Source organism: Myodes glareolus, chromosome 1 (assembly GCF_982192425.1).
Source record: "Myodes glareolus chromosome 1, mMyoGla1.1, whole genome shotgun sequence".
Lineage (NCBI taxonomy): Eukaryota > Metazoa > Chordata > Mammalia > Rodentia > Cricetidae > Myodes > Myodes glareolus.
The window spans coordinates 95,093,078-95,118,764 of record NC_142026.1 but is presented as its reverse complement, the minus strand read 5'-3'; the positions used below and the strand labels follow the sequence as shown (position 1 = coordinate 95,118,764).

The 25,687-nt window shown below is 40.1% G+C and overlaps 1 protein-coding gene across 1 annotated transcript in view; it reads left to right on the top strand.

The window, feature by feature from the left end:
• The first annotated feature begins 11,080 nt into the window (after positions 1 to 11,080).
• Frk (fyn related Src family tyrosine kinase) overlaps positions 11,081 to 25,687 on the top strand; it is a 100,123-nt gene continuing 85,516 nt past the window's right edge. Inside the window, exon 1 of the mRNA XM_048425295.3 lies at positions 11,081 to 12,016. Coding sequence (XP_048281252.1) covers positions 11,652 to 12,016 — 365 coding nt within the window. The 5' untranslated portion in view covers positions 11,081 to 11,651. The remainder of the gene's footprint in view (positions 12,017 to 25,687) is intronic.

Genomic DNA, 25,687 nt, shown 5'->3' with positions numbered 1-25,687 from the left:
TACCAGTTTCTTCTATCTTGTTTTCAAGGTCTCAAATTCTCTTTTCTATGCCTTTTAATCTGTTGATGAGGCTCACCTCAGGGATTTTGGTTTGGTGTCTTGAGTTTTTCATCTCCAGTTTTATTGTACTTCGAGTTGTCTTTAATGATTCTGTTTCTTTGTTAAATCTTCTTTCACATCTTGAATTGTTTTCATCAACTCATTCAATTGTTTGCTTGCATGGACTTTGTTAAAGCATTTATTCATAGCCTCTTTAAGGCCTTTGAACGTATTCATAATTGCTAGTTTTGAAGTCCTTGTCTTCTGCCTCAGCTAAATTGCTTTTGTTGGGGCTTAACACAATAGGGTTGCTTGGTTCTGGAGGAGGCAGATTGTCTTGGTTGTTTATATTTGACTTTTTGCACAAGAAGCTTAGCATCTGGAGTTATGACACTTTAAGGATTTCTTGGTGTGGCAATTTGATCTTGTCTTTCTTTGGTGGGTGTTTCATTCCTTGGTTGCTGTTGCCCACTTTGGGTCCTAATCAAGTGTGGTGCCTGTGTCCTACAGGTCGAAGGGGTTGCAAAGAGATAGAGATGGACTAGAATAAAGACTGAAAGGAGCAGACAGGGAGAACTTGGGGACCATGGGTCTGCACAAAGATGTTGAGTCCCTAAGGATTGAATGTGCACTGGCAGTGGGGATATATCTCTTAATGTAGGTTTCCCATTAATTCTCACAATAAAGTAATGCAGCATATGTTATTGAAAATAAATTGAAAGCATTTCATAGATAAAGTAACAGAGGCCAAGCAGCCATTAATCTTACCCAGAGCCACACAAGAAAGGGGAGCAGGGCCTCATATTCACAAGTCATTCTGCCTCCTCATGTCGGTATGTGACCACCCCCATTCCATTCATGGACACCAAACAATAGGAGGGCCCTTTTCTTAGCTAGTTGTGATTCTATCTTATTTTACTAGTGTCTAATACATGTTTTAAACATTTTATATAGTAGATAGTTAAAGTTTAATCTTATGTCAGGAGTTCAACTCCAAGAGGCAAGGCTCTGTGGACCTTGCTTTGCACAGGGTTTAGAATTCCCCTGAGTCTTTAATAGTCCCACATAGGCTCATGTGAGGTCTGCCCAATCACCCATATTCTATGTCACAACATCAGAGAAAAACAGAGTGAGAATGAGAGAGAGTTGGGGGGGGAGAGAGAGAGAGCGAGAGAGAGTGAGAGAGAGAGCGATAGCGCAGAACTGTCCAGGTACTTTAGTTTTATATCATTTGGGAAAACTATGGTCATGCCTAACACAGTAACTGTTGAGCATTAAGTAACTTTGCTGCTAGAGAAATGTGCACCCTGATAGAGGAAGTGTCTGTATAAGGGCCAAGAACAAATCACACTTGAGTGGACTATAAATACCCATCCCTATTCAGTTTATTGTATACTACAGGCTGGCCTGTCTCTGTAAATGACCTTGAAATTCTGATCATCCTGCCTCTGTCTCCTAAATGCTGGCAAGATAGACACATGCCATTCTGTCAGCCTTTTCTTTTTAAAATTTTATTTATTTTTTGGCATGCTAGGTATAGAGTCCAGGCAGGGTTTCACACATGTTCGGTGTGTGTTCTACACCTAAGCTACCTGGAAGCTCAGTCTTCATTTTGGGAAAACAATCAACTGTCTCTGGAACATTCTATATAGAAGATTTTTCATTAATCCTATTGGAGATAAGTTATCCATTCATTATCCTATGTAAATAGCTATAGAAAATTGTTTTCAACATCGTATGCAAGACTAGATATGCCTGTGCCTAGTTCATGTCTTTCACATTGTAAAGGGCCATAACAAAGACTTCAATAAAGCGTTGCTTTTTTATTATTCTTTTTTTTTAAGCTGAATTATTTACTGGCAATCAAGGAAACTCCTATAAGTACATAAATTCACTGAGTAGTCACTATGGGAAAAATTCATGGGCCTTCAAGTGTTAAAAATGAGGTTTTATGGTTAGGCTCTCCAGTGGTTTGAATGAAAATGGCCCCAAAGAGTCACAAAGAGTGGCACTATTTGGATGTGTGGCCTTGTTGGAGTAAGTGTGGTAGTGTTGGGGGAAGTGTGTCACTGTCTCTTCCTGCTGCTTATGGATGAAGATGTAGGACTCTTAGTGCCTTCTCTAGCACTATGTCTGCCTGCACTTTGCCATATTTCCCTCCATGAAGATAATGGACTAAACCTCTGAAATTGTAAGCCAGTCCCAGTGAAATGCTTTCTTTTATAAGAGTTACCGTGATCATGGTGTCCCTTTACACAATAGAAACTTTAACTAATACAGGCTTGAAGTATCAAAGCACAGACTACAGTCGTACCAAGTGCTGATTGAGTATTGATTGTCGAGTGTTGTCACTGACCACGAAAGATACCATGGTTATGGACAGGAGAGCTCTAGACCACTAAATTACCTAAAAATTCATGCCCTTCAATGGTTAGCTGGTTAGATAGAAGGCAGTTATACAAAAATAGCATTCAATTTTAATTTCTCCCGAGTGCTCTCATCATTAAATATGGTCTATATAATAAAACTTCTATGTGGAAAAATTAATGAAGTTTAATTTGGCATCCTTCATTACTTTTTCATCCCATGTTGGTTCCTAGCAATTACTGCTTTCCCTTAATTCCAAATGTCACTCAGATACATCAAATCTTTTTCTAGTCTGTGTATTATACCCTATGATCAAGAAAACAAGGACGAATTTTGAAAGAAGTTCTTATGTGCTTAGAATGCTAAGGCTATTCTTTCTCATCATCACCATCATAATTTTCCTCTGAATATAATTTGACCTCTCCATAACATATTCACACCGTTCAGCTCATTCTAACCGATTCTGGTGCGAGACTGATGTCTAGACCCCCAGAAGACAATTAAACAAGGAGCTGGTAAGGTAAGAAGAAACAGATGGAGTGCCCCCAGGAACTCTGCAGGCTTCAGCCAAAAGCATTACTATGAGTATTATCTAGAAGCAAACTGGGGCATTCAACTGCTGAGTGGTGCCAAGTCTCAAGTCTTCTGCCTTCATCCAGGATGCTTCTTAAGGCTGACGTTTAAGATGCTGTTCTCCAAGGCAGAGGACATGACAATGAAATGTTTGAAAGAATGATAGCCAGTGTTACTTTGAATCTGCTGAACTTCAACTTGAGGTCTGCTTGTGTGATAGTCTAGAAGGTTAGATCAGATTACACAAGCTATGGCTGACTGGGTTGGAACCGCAGCAGGTCAGTGCAGATGGAAATGTAGCTGTGAGAAGCATCAGAAATGAAAGTGGAAATGCAAGCTGCATGTGTGTCCAGTGTGAACCAGAGGAAGAAAAGCCCCAGCAAAGCATTTTGGCATAGAGAAACAGGAAGGGAATGCACACCTGTGTGGCAGGTCATACGGCAAACAAAGACAGCTTTAAGCTTTCCGTGAGGCTTCGAGCATCTGCTTTCATCAGCTAGGGAGGGTCAGCTACAGGAAGGAGGCCGAGGACAGATGTTGATTAGTAGCGTGCTACTTGCAATATTATGTGAGTTTACTTAAATGCCTGAGGTGAAATCAAATTTCATTCAAAGAGCTTCAAAGAAGTCTGGAAGGGAATGTTCAGGATTCCCCAGGGATGAAAAGCAGAGAGTGGGGGTGATTGCTTCAGCTGGAAAAAGGGTTTAAACATTTCCCCTCCACTCCTCATTTTGTTTTATTTTTCCTTTGTATATATAGTTTACAAGGGGATTAAGAACATAGGAACAAGATCTAGGCATCTCTTATGTCATCAAAAACTGGTAAGATGAGTCTTATTGCATACCAAAATTTTAGAATAAGTATTCTCTACGGTTATAGAAGATGATTTGGCTTAATATTGGAAAGAAGCTTGAATATAGATATTTCTAGACATTAGTAGCATAGATTTCTTTGATACTTTATTAGTCTCTCTCTCTCTCTCTCTCTCTCTGTGTGTGTGTGTGTGTGTGTGTGTGTGTGTGTGTATGTGTTCTGAGATAAGGTTTCATGTAGGCTAAGCCGGTCTTGAACTCACTGAATAGCTGAGGCTGGACTTGAACTCCAGATTCTCTTGTTTCTGCCTTCTGAATGCTGCAATCTCATCTGTACACCACTACCCTCCAATTGCTGGTTCAATTTTTTAAGGTCATCAAATGGTTAATTGCCTCTTATTGTAGTCTGCAATTGATCCAAAAGAAATTAATGTCCCCTCTTAGGGTTCGTAGTTTTATTAATGAGAGAATTTAAGAATAGATTCATGTAAGTTCAATGAAAATTTCATTAGTGTTTAAAAGAAAGAACTCAGGTCAGATAAACTATAAACCTCAGCACCTGCTTTTGGAAGAGGGGGTGGAAGAAAAAAGGTCAAAGCAATGCTATTTAAGGTGGCATGGAGACCAGTCACACATTGTTATTGTTGGGGGCTTTAGAAAAGGATGAAGAAACCCAAAATGTTAGGGGATGGAGCCTAAATGTTAAGAAAAGTTTCCTTAGAAAAGACATAAAAGAAAAGAAAGTTACACAATTATGAGTTAGTAAGAAAAATGGACAGATTTACAACCCTACGAGGCTGTGAATCACAAGCTTTTGCACTAATGCCACCACTTATGGGTCTTGATTGGGTTTGTTTTCTCAGCCATTTAAAGAATTAAACGGCAGGAAAATGTTGGGGACATTTGCTAACATAGCAGACAGGAGCAGACAGAACCAGCTGTTGAAGAAAGACTTTCATTAGGAATGAGAAAAATATATAAACACACACAGCAAATACATGGAGACAAAGATGGCTCTAAATCCAGTCTCTCTTTGAGAGATGGGGTTGTAAAAGTCTTTGTAGGGTCTTTCTTCCCCAGTTAAGGGCTGGTTAATTTGAACAAAGACAGGATGGCTGACTGGAACACAACTGTTATGTAAACATGTCTCCGTCTGGCAGTGAGCCAGTCAGGTGGGTCCATCAGCAAGAGATTCATATGGGTGAAAGAAAAAAAAAATAGTTCCCCAGGCCTTTATTTTAGGCTGCAAGGCTTTTACTTTAGGTCTGGAAGCCGAGGAAAAAAGCCATCTTGGAAAAGAGGAAGGTAACCATCTTGGAGATAGACCTTCTTTATTATCTAGTTAGGGCAGCTCTCCCTGTTTGTCTCCCAGTTGCTTGTTAGGGGCAGGGATTCTGTGGGGGAAAAATAGGAGTAGTTCATTAAACAATTAGTTATTCTTTAACTATTTAACAATCACTTTAGCATTGCTTAGAGTGAGTCTGTCTTCTTAGGAGTGGTCCCTCAGTCAAAAAAATTGACTCAGCCCACCTGCAATGTTTGGTCTCCACACACCCAGGCCAGAGATTTTATTCTCTTGGTCAGGAGTCTTTTTTTTTTTTCCAATTATAACCCATATCAGCTGAGTTCTATACAGGAAGAAAGAGACTGGTGAGGAAGAAAGGAATAGGTTGTCCTTCTGAGTCCACTTCCGTAAGAGACTTTCTCACCTAAGGAGCTATACTTATTTTTCCTTTAGTCACTCGTGACTTTGAGGAGTGTTTTTAAGAAAATGTATCCTATAGCTTTTGCTCTTTAAAAGGTGTCATTGTCAGTAAAGAAAGAAAATGGACATCGAGTAAGCAGTAGAAATGCCTGTCCCTGGAGGAAAGGCCATGTGTTAGCCAGGTGATATTTTTAATGGGAGCAAAGGAAATGGCATCAGCCAGACGGCAAATGCCGGTGCATTTCTGTGACGAGGTCGGCAGGGAAGGTGGACTCCACCGAGCCCAGCAGATCCGTGAGAGACTTAACAGTGCCGTGAGAGACTGAAAGGAACCGACATGCTGACCAGCTGGTGCGGAAACGAGCAATGAGAACCGAAGCCTCACGTAAAACTGAACAGCAGTGGGATTTGATGTCCCAGCACTCTGAAAACCAGATACAGGAGGAGGGGTAAATTCACTTAAGGTCGTGGGTACTGAGAGCAGGGAGTTCAGAGCTAGAAAACTCTTAGAGGAAGGGAAATTGTTTTTGGCAGGGAGGCACAGAGGAAGGCCTAGAAGAGGTAATAGGAATTTCATTCAGACTTTGAAATGCAGGCCAGAATCTTTTGGGAGGAGAAGGGATGCTGAGCAAAAGAATGTCAGAGGAGACAGAACCAGATGTGAGAACAGACACAGCTTACTGGGAGCCACAATAAACCAATTTGATTGAGCTGAAAGGCTAATACAAGGCCGCAGTGGAATGGGACGGTGAAAGGCCCTGCCTGATAATGCCTCGATAAAGCTTGCAGGCCTCAGCTTTGATTCTAAGACCTATTTTCCAGCAAGGAGGATCTGCTGAAGGTTATTGTGCAAGACAGTGATATTACTGATGTATTCTGGAAGTTTGGTACAGAGATAAGAAGGGACAGTGACCAGAGCAAGGATTGCTGGTCGGGGCATCTGGTTCAATGAAGCAATAAGGGCTTGAAAAGCTCCTGCAAAAAAACCTCTTTGCCCACTGCTCTGAGGCTGTTTTTTTTTTTTTTTTTTTTTTTTTTTTTCCATCTAGACTTTCACTCTGTGTGGGTATTTTCTAAGGGCAGTCTCACCTCTGACCCACTCAACCCTTTCCCCTTCCTCTTTCTCCCTCACTTCCTCTTCTTTTCTTACTCACCTTCTCTTCCCTGTTCTCCCCCATCTAATCCGAGGCACCAAAGTTTCAGGGAACTCCATAGGTTCAAAGAACCCGGTTCTGTTCTCCTGAGAAAAGCAAACAATAAGGGAATCAAGAGTGACTCCGAGAGCAACCGAGTAGAGGTTTGTGACAGGCTTCAAGGGTGTATAAAGAACTACTCTATTATGTCAGAAAATGTGATGCTGAAGCCAGCATGCAGAAATGACAAGGCAACCACCGGTGGAGTAAGAAGAAGGGATGATGCGGTGTAATGGGGAAGACGGATTCTCTCTTCAGGGGTGGCTGGCTGGTAACTGGTAGTTTTGGGAAGTGAGTGGCAGGTCTTATGTGCAAGAGTGAGGGATTGTGAAGTTGTAGCCATTACCAGGACTTTGTGTGTCATGCTTCAGAGTTTAGGTTGCATTTCGAGCATGTTGGAGGCTGTTGGAGAATTTAGCCTTGAAGAGTAGCATCAGATTTACTTTTTATTTATTTTTTAAAATTTTTAATTATTTGAGTTTGCAAAGATTTTTGTTTTTAGAGTCTGCTATGATTGAGTCAGGGTGCAACTCATCGTTTAACCACTTGGTGGCTCTGGGCCCTTGAACAAGCTACCTAATCTCTTGGAGCCTCAATTTCATTTCAAAACAGAAGAAGAACACATACCTTCTTCATAGATACTGCTCTTGAAATGTCATATCATTTGCAGCATTCCTACTATGGTCCTCCATAGATAGAAACCCTTCAACACTGATGCAGCTTTTTGTGTTCCTCTTGCTATGGTCATTGCCGCCATGATAAAGATCCTTCTATTGTAAATGCCATTCATCTCAGGGCGGAAGCCAAGCTGGAGATAAGAATAAACTGGGCAAAGAGAGGGCAGTTAAGATACCTCTGGAGCAATGCAGAGGAGAAGATTCTATTTTCTGGTCAGTGACCAGCTGTCATTACATGGAGTTAAAAAAAAATGTCTATTGAATAAATGTAAAGGAAGGCTGAGTAGACGTAGGTGACTGACTAGCTGGAAAGAGCCAGCAGAGTGAGTAAAAGCCTCCAGCTAGGCTTTAAGCTTGGGTGCCTGGGAGAACGCGCGTACTGTGGACATGAGAAAAACCTTTCACACTGGGCTCAGCCTCTCAGGCCCCTGCTCTCCTGACATCCTTGGATGATTGGTGCCGTTTCAGTTTGATTCAGCTGCTCAGTGATTGTGCCATGCTGCTTCTTACTTTGTCTTTTCCCACAATGTTTTGATCTAGTCACAACGAGGTCATAATTAAATTTAGAATAGCAAAAGGTTTGGAATCTTGAACCCTCTTCTAGCTGGGTTTACACCACCTCTGCGTGGTGGACCCTTCAAACCCTTTCCTGTCTCTAGATTATGTAGATGTCTCCGGAAAGACTTTTATTCTGCAGCCTTCTTTAAAGGCATTAAGAGAATATCACACCATCATTGTTCATATTGTTTGGCACAGATTATTTCTTATGATTTATTGGTATCACATGGTCTTATTTTAATTTCTGTATAAAATATGGAATTTTATGTGCATTCTATTTTAGGTCTCATGCTATTAGAATAAAACAAAATATAGCCCAGGATTTGACTTCTCTCTCTCTCTCTCTCTCTCTCTCTCTCTCTCTCTCTCTTTCTGTATGGCATGACGGTGCCTATGTGCCTACATATGTGGGTACATGTGCGAGGAGGGCATTGGGTGTCCTACTCTGTCACTCTCTATCTTATTGCCTCCGGGAATGGCTTCTCATTGTACTTGGAGAGCGGCTGGCAGCTGCCTCCTGCCTCTGTCTCCCAAGCACTGGGGTTACAAGGTTGTAATCATACTTGCTTTTTTTTCACGTGGGTGCTAGGATCTGAATTCAGGTTCTCCTGCTCACATAGCTAGCATCTTACCCATCAGGTCATCTCTGCAACCCTACCTGTGGTTTTTCTGCTCCTGAAAAATGTTACCTCTACCCTGTACAAGATGTTCTGTTTACTAAAGCCTGGCTTTGGAATAAGTTAACAGTATATGGGACTGATGCCACATTTCACTGTTTTTTGTTGTTGTTAGTTTGTTTTTGTTTTTTCTTTTTTCTATGTGAGTTGGATATTTTATTTACTTACTTATTTAGACAGGATCTCTCTACACAGCTCTGGCTGTCCTGGAACTTACTATGTGGACCAGGCTGGCCTTGAAGACTCACAGATATCTGCCTGCCTTTGCCACCTGAGTGCAAGTTGATGAGGAACAGGAGCTTTGAAACTGTCTTAGGACTAGGTTAGCCATGTTCAAGACTCTGTCGATATGTTGAATGATTGTTTCAGGAGAGACATTTTTGAGGTATATTAGTGGTTGAAGTCAAAGATTGTCAATTACTCCCCAAATCTCAAGAAAGAATTTAAATAAATTTTTTATTCAATTTTTCTTTCATTTATTTTACATACCAACCATAGTTTCCTGTCCCTCCTCTCCTCAGTTTCCCTCCCCACACCTCCCTTCTACCTCTCCCCAACAACTACACATCCACTCCTCTTCTGTCTCCATTCAGAAAGGGCCAGGCCTTCCAGGGGAGTCAACAGAGCATGGCACATCAAGTTGAGGCAGGACCTAGCTCCTTCCGTGCCCCCCCCCCCGCATCAAGACTGGGAAAGACATCTCATAATGGGGAAGAGGTTCCAAAATGTCAGCTCAAGAGTAAGGAACAGGTCCTGATCCCACTGCTAGGAGCCCTACAAACACTACACAACTCTCACACACCTGCAGAGGGCCTAGGTTGGTCCCATGCAAGCTCCCTAGCTGTTGATCCAGAGTCAGTAGCTCCCATGAGCTCAGATCAGCTGTCTCTGTGGGTTCCTCATCATGATCTTGACCCTGGCTCATACAATCCCTCCTCCCTCTTTCCATCTGGACTCCCGGAGCTCAGCCCAGTGCTTGGCTGTGGAAGTCTGCATCTGCTACCATCAGTTATTGGATGAATGCTTTCTGATGACAATTAGGATAGTCACCAATCTGATTACAGGAGAAGGCCAGTTCAGGCACCCTCTCCACTATTCCTAGGAGTCTTAACTGGGGTCATGCTTGTGGATTCCTGGGAGTTTCCATGGCACCAGGTTTCTGTCTAGCCCCAAAATGACTCCCCCATCAAGATATCTCTTTCATTATTCTCCCCATCTGTCCAGTCCCCAACCCTCACAACCTGATCCCTTGTGTTCCCATACCTCTTTACCCCAGTTTACCTAGGGCATCTCTTCAAGTTCCTCTTCACAGGGACATCCATGCGTTTCTTTTTGGGCCTTCTGTCTTACCTAGCTTCTCTGAGGCTGTGGATTGTAGCCTGGTTATCCTTTGCTTTACAGCTAATATCCACTTATAAGCGAGTACATACCATGTTTGTCTTTCTGAATCTGAGTTACCTCACTCAGGATGATTTTTTTTTTCTAGTTCCATCCATTTGCCTGCAAATTTCATGACATCATTTTTTTTCCTACCAAGGAATACTCCATTGTGTAAATGTACTACATTTTTAAAATTCATTTTTCAGTTAATAGGTATCTAGGTTGTTTCTAGGTTCCAGAAATAATTTTTAAAAACACCTTGCACACAACAACAAAAACAAAATGTTTTATTTTCAAGCAAATGACACACGGTGAGAAATTTTGCGATGCCCTCCATCAGCACAGAGCCTATGTAGATAGTTTGCACAGTTGCTCTTGACTTCCAGGGAAACAGAGACCCTGAACCAGGAGACGCCTGCTGGCGGGCCCAGGATGGCTAAGGCAATCCCCGCCTCAGTTGTTCTGAGGTCCTGCCACTACTACCACCAACGAAGTCAGAATTCTTATGGACCTAAGGCCCAAATTCCAACAGACACAATCTTCACAAATGCCCTCAATTAATCAGCCACCTAGTCTGCGTGTGTGCTCGGGAGCACGGGCCACAGAAATAGCTACCTAAAGGATGGGGAATGAGATGTTTCTATGGGAAAAAGCAGCCTTTTGGGTTCTCAGCATTTTACCCGGCTGCTTTTCTACTTTTTCAGAAACGATCGAGGCTATTAAAATCTATTCCCAGTGATTAAAAAAAAATGATAGGGTCTCAATGGCTCTTTCCCAGTTGCTCCTTGTTTGGCAGCGAATACCTAAACACCCAGTTTTCTCTTTTTTAAATTTTCTCTACCAGTATCAAAACAATCCTGCACATATTTATGGGGAAATAAATCTCCGCCCTTCATTCTGTGTAGGGAATATAGCAAGACACAGAGAGAGAGCCGCCAGGACTAGTCCAGTTCTCTAGAGTTGGGTTTCGGCTGCTTTAAGAGTCTGGCTCCCTGGTTAGGGGGCTGGTCTATCCTAGGTGTGGGAGGAGGGAGGGTAAAGCTGGCCTGGGAGTTCCTTTTAGATCAGACAAAAAGAAACCAGGAAGTTAGGAGGAATTATTACAGTCTGTCCAGCTCAGGATGTTAAAGGCGATAACCTCCACGGCGGCCTGGTTATTCATTAGCAGAAAGGAAAGCTCCAGGCAGGGCAGCGCCGGTGCAGCTGCAGGGTTGAGGCTGGGTGAGAGCAGCTGGAGCAGGCCAGGTCGCGAGGTTTTGCCCGGAGTCAGTAGCAATCTCTTACTAACTTTTTCTTGGGACAGAGGGAAAGGTGGCTGCTGTTCTTTGTTCTCTGTTCTCAGATGTCTGCTTAAAAAGACCCCTTTTTATTTTATTTATTGTGGGGCACCTAAGCGGTCAGGAAGAAGCACCTTCCCACTGGACCTCCTGCCCAGAAGTCCCCTCTTGATTTTGCCCCAGGGGCAGCTGCTACAAACAGAAAGTCAGCTGTGAGTCTGTCTTAGCCAAGCCCAGATCTGCCGGAGAGATCCAAAGCGGGACTCTATCCGCTCTGCACAGTATGGTGAGTGGCGGCTGATCTGGAAACTGCTTGAGCTCCGAGGAAGACCGTGAATCTGGACAGTCTGTGGGGAGAGGGACATCCTCTCCCCTACTCCCATCCAGGGCACCATGGCCAGCATCTGTGTGAGGCTCTGGGCATACATGCAGCGCCTTCTTCCCTGCTGGTCCCATGAGGCAGACAAGTCAGTGGTGATTGAGAATCCAGGGGCCTGCTGTCCCCCAGAGACCCCCAGGTCGCAGGAGCCCCAGAGGAGCCATGGCCACTACTTTGTGGCTCTGTTTGACTACCAAGCCCGTACCGCAGAGGACCTGAGCTTCCGTGCGGGCGACAAACTCCAAGTTTTGGACACTTCGCATGAGGGCTGGTGGTTGGCCAGACATTTGGAGAAGAAGGGATCCGGCTTGGGACAGCAGCTGCAGGGCTACATTCCTTCCAATTACGTGGCAGAGGACCGGAGTCTCCAGGCAGAACCGTGAGTAGCACTAACCACTAACCACGTTTTGTTTCTTGAATCTCTGGGGGCTGGATACTGAGCGCTCCCTCTTACCTGTCCACTGCCCCTAATCCATAGATCGATCCAGTGTGGGGAGCACTGGTCAGAAGCCACTAATTGAAACATGCCTTTTTCAAGAAGTGACAGGGAACCAGGCAGGTGGTGATCACTGCTAAAATGACTTTGATTACGGTGTGCACATCTACGGTCCATTTAATACTCTCACTCTGTCTCCCTTTAAGTAGAATGATATTTTCATTTAAGGGGAACCATAATCTCCCCTAAACCTAGTTTTAAATCTAACATTTGAGGCTTCTGGTTTAGTGTTAACTTTCCAATCATTCCAGACTAATACTACAGACCTTACAGCTAACCACAGCCATTTCCATCCCGCTAGGCTCCCAAGTGGGCTAACTCACACAGAGAACAACACAACTGCGGCGCAGTACTAGTTTGGAATTCCTGGATCCTTAGGTGTACTTTTCATAGTATCGTAGATTTTGGTTGTTAGGATTAAAAGTTGGCCAGGTATAGACAACAAATTTTAAAAAGAAAAGTGACGGAAATATTTCTTCAGAACAGTAGATTAAGATTTCATCCTGAAAAAAACAATGACTGAATTAGGGGGGCTTGATGATGAGCAGACTTAGTTCCAGTTATTTATCTCTGATTGTAATGGTTAAACAGTTATCTAGCCTTGTAAAAATGGATTTCAACCGGTTCCTGAATAAATCTGATTACCATATCTTATGGTCTAAATCTGAAATCATCCCCCCCCCCAGACTCAGGTTTTTAATCTTTTCTCCAGCAGGTGGCGCTGCTTTTGAAGTCTGGAAGCTTTCAGAGGTTGTGCCTAGGTTGATGGAAGGCCATCATTAGGGACATGCCTTTGAAGAGTGTGCCCAACCTTTACTCTCCATCTCTCTCTGTGTTTACTGCTCCAACATAATATGACCAGTCTGTCACATGTTCTTTCCACCCGAGCTTAGTCACCGTACCTGTTTTCCCAGGATAGATGAAAACCTTCAAAAACCATGCGCCAAAATAAATATTTTCTTCCCCAGGGATTGTGGGAAGAGAGAGTGAGAGCGAGAGAGAATTTATCCTAGTATTTGAATAATTCCTATGGTTTGTAATGGCATAAAAGAAGAATAATTTATGAATTTATTAAGCTGCATTCATCCAGCAGGCATAGTTGTTAGTGTGCTTGGTGTTTGGTTAGTAAGTGGAGAGAGCGTAGTCTTGACATGGATATGTAGACTCTAGAGGACTAGGAAGTATGTTGAGGAGATCCAATGTTGGTGAGGAGTTACAATGAAATCTAATTAAGGAAATGGACTCATGGTAGAGAAGATTTCTTATAGGAGAGTTCACTGGAAATCCTCTCATATTCTTTTCTGGGGATTTTTTTTCTGATTGCTTTTATTATTTTTTTTATATAAAATCTTTATTAATTCTTTGAGAATTACATGTGCAATTTGATCATATTCATTGCCGTTTCCACATAGCTTTTGCTTCTTTGTGAGCTGCACATCTCTTATTGCTGCAGGAAACAGGATGGCTAGGACAGCCATGGGCTGCTGTGGTGCTTTCCAAACTGGATATTCCGAAGGAAGGATGGTTTAGTGATTATTGAGAATTTTTTTTTTACAAACACCAAGATCTTTAAAATTAAGAAGACTATAATTTATGCCTAACTAGATATTATTGACATAGACTTTTGGTGGGCAGAACTGATAAATTATCAAATGAGAAGATGCCTAGCTGGGCATGGTGGTGCACCCCTGTAATCTCAGCAACTCAGGGGACTGAGACAGGAGGATTGCTACATGTTTGAGAGCAGTTCGAGCTACACAGTGACTACAGACCTACAGGACCAGCCTAAGTACCTCGCATCGAGAGAGAGAGAGAGAGAGAGAGGGTGGGGGGAGAGAGAGAGAGAGAGAGAGAAGGAAGGAAAGAAAGAAAGAAAGAAAAAAGAAAGGAAGAAAGAAAGAAAGAAAGACTTGAACAAACTCTTATTTTCTGTGGTAGTCTAGATCTTCTCCCACCTAATTTCTCATGAAACTGAGTAATATCTGAGGCACACCAAACCGAAAAAAAAGATATCTTTTTCTCACCTACTAAATGCTTAGTTACATGCTTTTCCTGCTACTTTGTTTCTATGTCAGGCATTATGCATATTTTATATTCAGTGTAACATTATCAGAACAAACACTTTGATGTTAATATTTAGTGCCTTGAATTCATGACATACTAGTGTTTAAACATATTAGACTCATTGCAGTTTAGGGATTCCTCTGTAAGATCTCTGGGGCTGCCTAGACGCCCTCATTTTGTGACTGTGTATGAATGAAAGCTCTTATGTACTTTCATGTGGTACATTAGCTACATTTATCCTTATTAGATTACAAATGCTGCCAGCTAGGGCAATGAAAGAAGATGAGCTGCCCCAAGGGGAATGTACCCTGGTTAAAAGACTGGACACAGTGTCTGGACTAATTTAAATTGTCTGCCTATGAATACAAACCAAAGCAGCTGTACGAAGTATCGTGATTCTTTTTCAACTCACAGGGATGGTTCTTCAGTTCACAGGAATGGTTTTTAGCCAAGAGCACTCTTTTCCGCTTTCCACTTAACTCTAGACCAACTCTTGGAGTTGGTGGTCAACTGTGCTACCATCACGGCCAACTCAGGTCTCCAGAGTGTGTTTCCTCCTACCCTCTTCAGTAGAAACAGGATGTTGACAGGTGCTGCTGTGCTGCCTCAGCCCGGATAGGATTCTTGTTTCTTTCTAGGCACACACACAGATGTTTCACCTAGATCCCTGGTTTCTTGCCGTCTCTTGGCTGAATTTATACAGGTTGCTCAAAGTGCTTCCATTCTTCCACCAGAAGTGACTTTAACTTAGCAGGTTTTGGAATGAGGATGTTCAAGAGACTCATACAGTGCTTTATTATCAAAGGAGTCGCCTAAAAATTGAAATAGTTTCTTTGAGATTTGCAGCCCATCTTCCAGTTTTCCTTTTGAAGACTGCAAAACAGTTAATGTGGCTGTTCGAGTTAAGTAAATAGACTTGAAAAAACTATTGCCTGGATTCACTGAAGTGATAAGAATAGGCAATGGGAAAGCAGTGTAAGGGGATTCATTGAAATTTTAATTACTTAGTTCAACATATTAGTATTTACTTATTTGTGTCTTTATCCTGACTTTTATCAGCAGGAAAACAATGTAAGTACTTCTGCTGTTATTACTACTAGGGCAAATCAATTGAAGGTTTTAGTTGGCTGAAATCCACCCCCAATTTTTTTTTTGATACCTGGTAGTAGAGATGTCACAAGAACCACACTATTGTTAAAATGAACCACTGTGCTGATGGATTATTATCGTACTTGGACACGCTTCAAGTTCCCTGAGTATCTTACATTAAGTGACAATGACCCAGTTCTTAAGGAATTTTGCTTCTGTGAAGAACCCTTATATTTATATTTTCTTCAATTTGAATTCATTCCTAGATCCTCTTATAGATGAATGTTTTTCTTCAACATTTTCAATCCAGAATCTATCAGAAACTTTATGCTTAAGGTTTTGTTACTGAGAGCTCCTTTAGAAGATATTATTTAGTGTTTTTAAAGATAGCTAATATACTGATTACTATGTATTAAAGGCTTGGTTCTGGGGAGGGGAGCATTGCTGGGAGGTCCTTAGGTCACTGTAACTGTGGCCCCCGTGTCTGTGGGGACCTTAGTTTATGCCCCCTCTTTGCTTTCACCATGTGAGTGCTTTTTCCTGCTATGTCCCAACTTGGGCTGTATTGCTGTATCTGAGGTACACAGCACTGGGGTGAACTTGGTGTTGGTCTGGAACTTACAAAAGCTTGAGATGACCAAAATATTTCCTTTTCTGGTGTGAATGTGATGCATACTGTGTGTGTATGTATCTGTATGTGGAGGCCAGAAGACAACTTCCATGTCCTCAGCTACTGTGTACTTGGTTTTTAAGACAGATCCTACATTGATCTGGAGTTCACCAAATAGGCTATGCTAGCTGTCCACTAAGTGCCAGGGAGCTGCCTCCTCTGCCTCCTGAGTACTTGGGTTACCATCCAATGCTACCATTTCTCACACAGGTACTGGGGATGGAACTTAGATCCTCATGCTTGCGAGGCCTGGGTCCCATAGGTACTTCCAAGAACTGTAGTGAGGAGCTGCGGGCAGGCCTGCTTTTCGCCTCACCCGGTTCCTGCACAGCTAGCTTAGCCCCTGAAATAACAACACACAAATTGTATTCATTTAAGCACTGCCTGGCCCATTATCTCTAGAGAGTTAGTTACTGGCTAACTCTCACATTTTGATTAACCCATTTCTAACCATCTGTGTAGCATCACGAGGTCGTGGCTTACCGGGAGAGATTTAGCATGTCTGACCTGGTGGCTGGCTCCCTGGCGTCTGCCTCATAGCCCTCTTCCCAGCATTCTGTTCTGTTTACTCCGCCTACCTAATTTTCTGTCCTATCAAAGGGCCAAGGCAGTTTCTTTATTGACCAATGAAAATGACACAATAGACAGATAACCCTCCTCCATCAAAGAACAAAGTCAACAGCAACAAAACAAACAAACAAACAAACAAACAAAAATCAAACCCTCACAGTAACTTCTGAGAGTTATTTATTTTAAAATCAAAACCCATCCTTTTGTCATATTGAGTATACCCATATTTTTTTGTGTGTGTTCTTAATTAAGAATCAACTGTTGCATTCTGTGACTATCCAATTAGTTAGGAGAAAGACTCAGCAGTCAAGAGAATCGGTTATTTGCTTTGTTAGCTGTATAACTTGGCTTTACGTTCTTAAGTGTCTTAGCACTTACAAGCCAAACTCTAAAGGGTATGAAGTTTCTCTCTGCCCCCTAAGCTCAATGATGGCTAACTTTGGTGCATAGGAGTGCTAGGGGTACCACCAATACAGGAGACAATACCTGTGTCTCTTGGACAAGAAGCAAAATGTTGTTTGGGTAACTTTGCCCTCTTCTCTGCTTCCCTCCTTCTTAAAGGTACATTCTTTTCCTCCGTCCATCCCTCCCTCCCCTTCTCTCCTCCATTTCTCCTCCTCACCTTTCTTTTGTTGTGTACATACTATTTTAGAGTCTACCTTGAAAAAGACAGCAAGAATCAGTATTTGTAGCTTTTTAATATTTATTAATTTTAAATTGTTTTCATTAAGCCATATATTTTTCTCTGCTCCCCTTCCATCCTCCCTCCCTTCTACTCTCTCCCATGATCCCCATGCTCCCAGTTTACTCAGTAGATCTTGGTTTTTTTTTTACTTCCCATGTAGATTAGATCTATGTCCTCTTTGTTGTCTAGGTTCTCTGGGGTTATGACTTGTAGACTAGTTTTTCTTTGTTTTATGCTTAAAGGTCACTTATGAGTGAGAATATATTAGATTTGTCTTTCTCTGTCTAGGTTACCTATGAAACCTAGGTGTTTTCTTGGTTTCCAGAAAATATGACGATTTCTAGATCTGTCCATTTGCATGCAAATTTCAAGATGCCATTATTTTTTTCTGCTGTGTAGTATTCCATTGTATAAATGTAGCACATTTTCTTTATCCATTTTTCAGTCGAGGGACAGTTAGGTTGTTTCCAGGTTCTGGCTATGACAAATAATGTTTATTTGTAATGCTGATGAGAGTTTTGCCAACATTGTATGCAAGTGCACTATGAGCATGCCTGATGCCTTTGTCGATCAGAAAAGGGCATGGGATCCTCTGGAATTGGAATTACAGACGGTTGTGAGCTGCCATGTGGGTGCTAGGGGTGGAACCCTGGTCCTCGGGAAGAGCAGTGAGTGCTGTTAACTTTGAGTCATCTCTCTGGTCCAGTATTGTAATTCTCGATTATTAGCAATTGAGGCTTACAGGATAGAAATATTAGAATGTTTTGAAGTATGAAAATAATGGAACTTTCCCCTGTCCTTTTAGGATATCGATTTCTTCTTGTAATCCTTTTAAAGTGTTAAATGAAAGTTATTTTAAAATATTATACAATTCAAGGTCATTGCCATTGTCTGACTTGAAGATCATAGCCTGGAGAAATAAAATGAATATTTTCAGAAATTATCTCATGTCATTTTAGAACAGAGTCAGGCTTTACTGCTTGGTGCATCAAATATTATTGAATTTGGAAATTATCAATAACCTCAGTGATCTCAGTCATTTTCAACCTAGGTGTCAGTCAATTTCTCAGCTGGGATATAAAGCCAACTTTTGAAAATTATATTAGTTGAAGATAAGCACTGTAGTTTCAAAATAAAAAAGTTTATTAATAAATGAATGAAGAAAGAGGCTTCAAAATATTTGTAACCTACCCTGGCATAATAGATTTTATCTCTACTGAGTAGTTAAGTCACTAGAAAATCCCCATGGGCAGCCAATCATCCAGTTGTTCTTTGTGTAGGTTCTTTCTTTTCTTTTGTGGTTATTCTCAAGGAATATTAAATGTTTGTGTGTAGAGATGAAAATAATGGGTTCATAGTTCTTCCCCAAGATAAAACATATTTAAATATTATAATTCCAGAAATCAACTAAAAAGAGGTTTATATTCATGAAAGTGAAATACATCTTAAGTACACAAATGGTTATCTAGGAAATAATTTGTGTTTGATCAAAGATAAAAATGCAGGACCAGCAGTTCAAATCAGACAAATAAAGAGTTAGACATCATGAAATCAATTGGAACTATATATCACTTGACAATTGTATTACCTATAGATTCATACTCTTCCTCTTCTTTGAATTCTTTGTTATTATCTGCTTTTTGCTGTGATTTGAATCAAGAGTATAGCAAATGTGTTGCTGAAGAAATTAGCTTATCAGAACTGTATCTCATCATTAACGTTATTTTTCATGTTAACATTGTACTATGTTCATGTTCACAAACTGTTTATATTGAGTCTATTATTTTATATAATATAAATGTATCTATATTATTTTATAGAATAAATGTTTATATAATTGCCATCACTCTAAGGGAAATGACAACTACTGGTTTTAACTGTATTGGAAGGATGGTTAAATATTTAAAACTGTGAGAAATGTTCTTGATTAGGCACTCTCCAAATTTAAAAAAAAATCCACAGAGGCATAATGAAGTAATAAGGAGCAGTATCAATTAAACTACATTGAAATTACAGTTAAAAATTGAGTTAATAGAATCTTAAATAATTAACAGAGGAAAGACTTCATTCCATGCATCTCATTACACCTTTGAGAAGTCTTGATCAATCATGGTTTGGAATCACTAAGTTGAGCTGGAAGTTATCTTTTCTACGAAAAGTAGTAAAATTGATAATGCTTTGGAAATTTCAGTTAGAGCATTTCTTTCAGGACAAATTTCTTTCTAGAGAAAGTACTGATTTTTTGCTTTTCAGATTTTCAACAGATTACAGACAGTGGAGAAATTCCATGTGTATGTGATGAATCACAAACTACCAATACTGAAGTGGAGTCTTAAAGAGCAGAACCTAAATTTCACCTTTATTGAATTTGTTTTTTGATTGCAATAGTTTAGTGGACCCCCAGATAGCTTTTTTTTTTTGTCCAGATGAGTTCATTTGAGAGTTTAGATTGCTTTTGTTGATGTGTTGTGTTTTGGGGTCTTGTGTTTCTTTTTTTTAACAAATAAAAGGAAAACATGTCACTTGTACACAGCTTTATGCACTGTAAGATAAAAGCTAACTTTCCCTCATGCTTTTTGGTTTGTCTTGTGTTGTAATGAGGAGCAGAGTGGGCTGTGTCCCACCGCCTGGCTAGCTTAGCCCCAAAATAATTACACACAAATTGTATTTATTTAAACACTGCCTGGCCCATTAACTCTAGCCTCTTATTGGCTAACTCTCACATCTTGATTAACCCATTTCTATTAATCTGTATATCACTATGTGATTGTGGCTTCCTGCAAGAGTCTAACCTACGTCCTTTTCGGGCAGGAGAATCATGACATCTACCACACTTCCCTTCTTCCCAGCATTCTGTTCTGTCTACTCCGCCCACCTAAGGGCTGCCCTATCAAAAGGCCAAGGCAGTTTTCTTTATTCAACCAATGAAAACAACACACAGAAAGAAGGCCCTCCTACAGTCTTGTGACTACCAAGAAAAGAAAATCAAACAATAATTTGCCTCAACTGACTGAAAAGATTCCTTTTGGATTATCCAACTTCCAATGTTGCAGTAACTTAGAGCAATACTTCAGTTCTTTCAGCAAATATCCAAGCAATGCTCAAGCACCGAAGGCATAGAAATTTAATGGGGATATAATACTGGTTGTTCTTTTTCACCTACACTCTTGCATGCTTTATGACACAGGATCTGGACTTCAATATGGCTGCTATCACTTACCTGTGGAACTCTGGGCAAGTTATTGATACCCCATCTCACTTTCTCATATAGAACATGGAACTAATAATGGCACCTTTTCCTCAGGATTTATTCTATGACATGATACTGTCCAAAAAGATTCACAAAAAAGAGCCAATCCATTGTAAGGGTTTCATAAATGTTACATATTATTTACTTGACAACATTTTTCCCCACATCAATGGTATAGTATAGCACCGTTTTAGTTTATGTTCATAATATCCTTTTTCTACAGTCTTAGTGCTACACTGGAGACCTAGACTACTGTCCTTCACCTGTAGGTTTGGTCTTCAGATGTACCATTCCAACAGACTATTCCATTTGGTTTTCCTGTAACCCCCTTTCCTCTTCATTACCGGATGTGGTGGAACTTACCGTTTGTCTCCCCCTTTTAGTCCCACTCCAGCTTCTAGAACACACTAAGACTTTCTGGTATAGGTTTTAGCATCCTTTGTCATTATGGAAACTTTGTTTTCTGCAGAACTGTAAACTGGGTACACCGGTGGTTAGAAGTAGAGCCATTGTCTTGCCTCTGCCCTGAGCTTAGTGTGTGTGTAATAAGACTAGCTGGGTAAATGAGAAATTCAGTGCAATACTACTGTCGTTCTCAGGTGTGTTTAAAAAGCAGCTTACAGACTGAACTCTCTGAGTTCCTTTAAAAAAAAACTTATTAGGGGATCTATATTAATGGTATTAATCATTATGCCTCGTCTCTGTGAGTTGTTCATATCTTAATTTTTTGTTAGATTCACAGTCATAGTACCATAATCTCCAAACTCCAAAAGAATAAATTGCTATACTCTATCCCCAGAAGTGATAACACAGAATAAATATGAAACCATGAAAAATGATAACTCTCATGGAGATGGCATCTAAAAGTCATATACACATACTCTAAACTATATCCTGTTTACATTCAACGTAAATGAATTACTGGACAGAGCTTAAAAATGGGAAGCAAGTCAAAACCCAATTTGCAAAATTAATATTATGGGCCACGCTTGTAATTTCAGTTTTTATAGTCAACATATATAATTTCAAATTAGTATGTTTATGAAATATTTTCAGCTTATATGTGCTGAAAGTTGACTGGAGTGGATATTAATAGAGTTTGACTGTTACATTCTAAACATTACCAAACAAAATAATTCTAGCTTCTTTTTGCTAATTTCCTTGCTAATTAGCTGCTACTTTCTCTACAGCCTTCTCTCTGATTTCCATTTTTAATGGGGTCCTTAGCACTTCTTAGCACTGAAAACATTGAGCTGCTTTCTCCAGGGAAGAAGGTAGTTATGCAGATTAATAGCAGCTGTAATGGTGTTTCAGGGCTCCTTCAAGCGATTTTCCAAAGCCTGCAACTTTAGTATTAGGTTATGTGGCTGTTTCTTTGAAGATTAATGGAACATCAGAATTTTTCAAAAATGCATAGATGCAAATATAGACCATGTGATCTCTATTCTCCACCTTATTGCTTATTTAATTCAATTCAGATACTACCTCAGTGTAAGATCTTTCTGTTATGTCATGCTTTTTCTACAGAGATGCTTTTTCAGTAAGATGTTTTCCTTTTTAAAATTGAGTTAATTAACATGTCAAAGTCTTTAATGTTTATATGTATTTTTATAATTCATATGATGGTTTATAGAGCCTTCAAGTTTTGGAAAAATTTTAATGAGATTTTTTCATGATTCCTCTGCCTTTTTGAGGGTAAAATGAAAAGAATAATTCAAGAAATGCAATTACTAGGAACTTCTGAACTTCACGCACATAGTAATTTGAAAGGAATTTAGAATCTTATTGAAAAATATTTCCACCAACACAAATGTTGCATAGGTCACTAGCAGCTTGATTTGAATGGTTCATAGGAATCTTATATAGTTCTGATGGAGCAGTATTATTGACAGATATCAGGTCGTTATAATGATATTCTGGTCTTACATTTCTGAATTTTAATTATAACATATTGAGATGCTATGCCATGAGGCTGACACTACCTTTTTTTCCCCACTGCTGCTCAGGAATCATCTTGGCAGAGGGAGGTGGGGTTGTGGTAGTTCTGAGTGCTGTGATTAGAATTCTTTCTCCTCAGTCTCTGAACCACATCTGATCATTGAAAGAAATGATTTTTCTAGGGACTCAACAAACATTTTGCTTGTGTATTTACTGTATTAAAAGTCTTTATCATGGATGCTGTAAAAATTATTGAGACAGTGCTTCCTTTGTGGAGAATTTTCCAGTCTTAGGAAGTCATAGGAATATGTAGAGAATGTTGTGTCAACGTTCTTTAGCAAAAGCTCTCCAGGAACACAACTGTAGTGATTTGCAGAGAAGGAACATGGCACTGAGAAGATAGGATCTTCTCAGAAATAGAGCATTAGAAAAGACTGTGATATTTGAGAGTGTGGTTCTGAGGAGGGTGTAGGGAAGAGAGGCTTTGCTCTGGATTAGATTCTGCCTGGAAGTAGAGATGAACATATAGTTGAACATCAGTAAATCTTGAGGAAGCAAGACTAGTAGGAAAATGAAGGCGCAACTGGCAAAGAAGCAGCAGTCACCCGAGTGAGTCAGGCTAGATGAATACCTGGTTGTTTTTGTCATTAGACAATGTATATGCTTTTGTGAATGCTCACATATGGTATTATGGTGGTTTGGCCTTGATTATCGTGATCTGTCATGATCATAAAGTGATCTTGTCTGACGTTGATGACCTATGAGACTGTTTATGTTTAAAAGGGAACACCAAGGTCTAGCCTTAAGTGCTGGGCCAGCTTCTGCATGTAGTGACTTCTTTTTAGTTTCCTGAGATTGACAGATGATGATTTATGCAATAGGAGCAGCACAAACTGTCATGTTATGCATATATGAAAAGTAATTGTTTACTGTTTAATGAAGAAAGCAATAAATGGGTGATTAGGTACAGGCTGATCAGTTTCGAGTTGGAGAAAATCAGAGCTTTCTTTGAAGGCTCAACTCACACAATCTTCCCAGACGGAATTCTTTATTGAAAGGATTCATAATCTGTTTTTCCTATAGTTTTGTATTTAATGCTAGTAGAGCAAGAAGTTATAATAACTGTCATTTGAGAAGGGTTACCATTGTCTAGCTCCAAATACACATAACTTAGCTTACATTGTCTTTTATCACAGAACATCCTCATGAGGTAGGCGTTTTCATTATAACCATTTATAAATGTAGAGGAAGAAGCTAAGTAAACTGCTCAACAGAATTTTATTAGGACTTAATTTTGATTTCTAGGGCTGAATAAAGTAAAAGAGTAAAGAGGTAAGCAACGCTGTGTGTCAATGTAGGACTTGAGGGCAAAGGAAATACAATTTTTTTTTGTATTTTCAAATTAGTAAGCACATACAAAACCAATTGTTTTGTATCTTACATGATAACTCCAGCAAGTTTTCATATCACTGTTTGTAGGACTAGAATATTGAGATTAAAATTAAATGTATTCTAGAGTTGCCTTATCTTGTGAGCGTTAGAGGTGAAGCTAAGTTAGATTAGAAAAGGAGAAAGGGGCTGGAATAGAACTGCAATTTTAAAACATTAAATGAAATATTCATTTCCTAAGGTAATTACATTTTGGGGATAGCATTTTTCTTTTGCTTTTTAAGACTATGCTTTCAATTTAGACATAATTATATCACTCTCCTTTCCTTTGATATGAAAACTTTCAAGTCATAATAAAATATCTCAATAAAAATATCTAGAAGAAATGTAGACTCAGAAATATTCAGGCAGAGGAGCAAGTTAGTTCTGTCACATGCCACAGAAATTTAGAAATCATGGAGTGCTATAGCATTTATAAATATTATAAGGATCCATCGATTAAAAGCCCCCAAAGACAGAAGGGAGGAAAAGATCAAATCTTTAGCAGTATTTGTAGTCAGCTGAGGAAGAATGATCTGTACATTTTGGTAAAATCCCCTTTAGGGTTGTGTAGTATATGTCCACACTCCTAAGCAACCTCCTGCCTCTCTGACAGCTACCTCAATCAGGATGAGTTGATTTGTTTTGCTAAATAGGATAGTAGCAAATGTGGTAAGGGCAGAGACAAGTGTTTATAAGTTGGTATTTGCTTTCTGCTCTTAGAGTTCTATAGCTATCATGCACAAAACATAAGTCAATTGACAGGTGGGTGCAAAACTACGAAGAGTTCTTTCTGGTCAACCCGTTTTGCTAGCTTAAATAGTTAAGCCCATTTAAGACGAGTGGAGCCCATTCTAAGTAACTAACCTTTAGTTTATGAGCTTATAGATGTTTATGAACCAAATGTGATTAATACGAGAAGAGGCAACAAAGGGAACAATGGACTCACAAAAGTAGACAAAAGCCAAAGGCATCTTTTTCAAAACAAGTTAATAGCATGCAGATGAAAGGTTTTGGGTTAGTTGCTAAAGAAAGGCCAAGGGAACAAGAAAGAGGTAATGGCCACAGGCTGGTGAAAGCATGTAATAAAGATATAGATTCACAAAGGAGCTCTGCTTTTTCTCTCTGGGACTTAGCTCTGTTGACTCACTGTAAAAGTATTTGTATGAGACTTAGGTCAATCCAGAGGGTCAGCATTAGGGAACACAAAAGCCACAGGGTCAGTGGAATCAGCTTCCTCCACCTCTAATCAGAGTCTAGAGTGTCTTACAGGACTGTTTGGTTAGGGCTTATAGTCTATATCCTGTCTCTAGGAAATCAGTTGGGAGCTATATTCATTAGTGTCTAGTGGACTGATTATTTAGTGGTTGAGATAGAATAAGAACAACTTAGGATTTAATTTTTTAAAAATTTTATTGAATCCTTGAGGTTTCACATCATGTACCCTACTTCTGTTTACTTCCTGGTCCCCTAAATGCCCCCATTCCTGCTGTGCCCCCCCATTCCTGTTGCACCCCATCTGCCACAAAAGGAAACAAAACAAGGTTAGCAAGCAAGCAGACAAAAGTAAGAACAAAAGCAGACAAAAAAAAAAAGAAAGAAAAAAGAAAAACCAATACACCAAACCAGAACAAAAACCACACTAGGAACAGAAAACAAACAAACAAACAAACAAAAACAACAAAAAAAACCTCTTCTCTTTCTCTCCTGCTTCTCCTTCTCTTCTTTATCTATCCTAGTGAGGCTTCTGTGTTTGATTGGCACTAGATTAAGGTGATGTCACAATTGGAGTTTGCTTGGAAATAACTGAGTCAGATTAGTAACTTTAAAAATGATTCAATGTGTAGGAATGTACCTTGC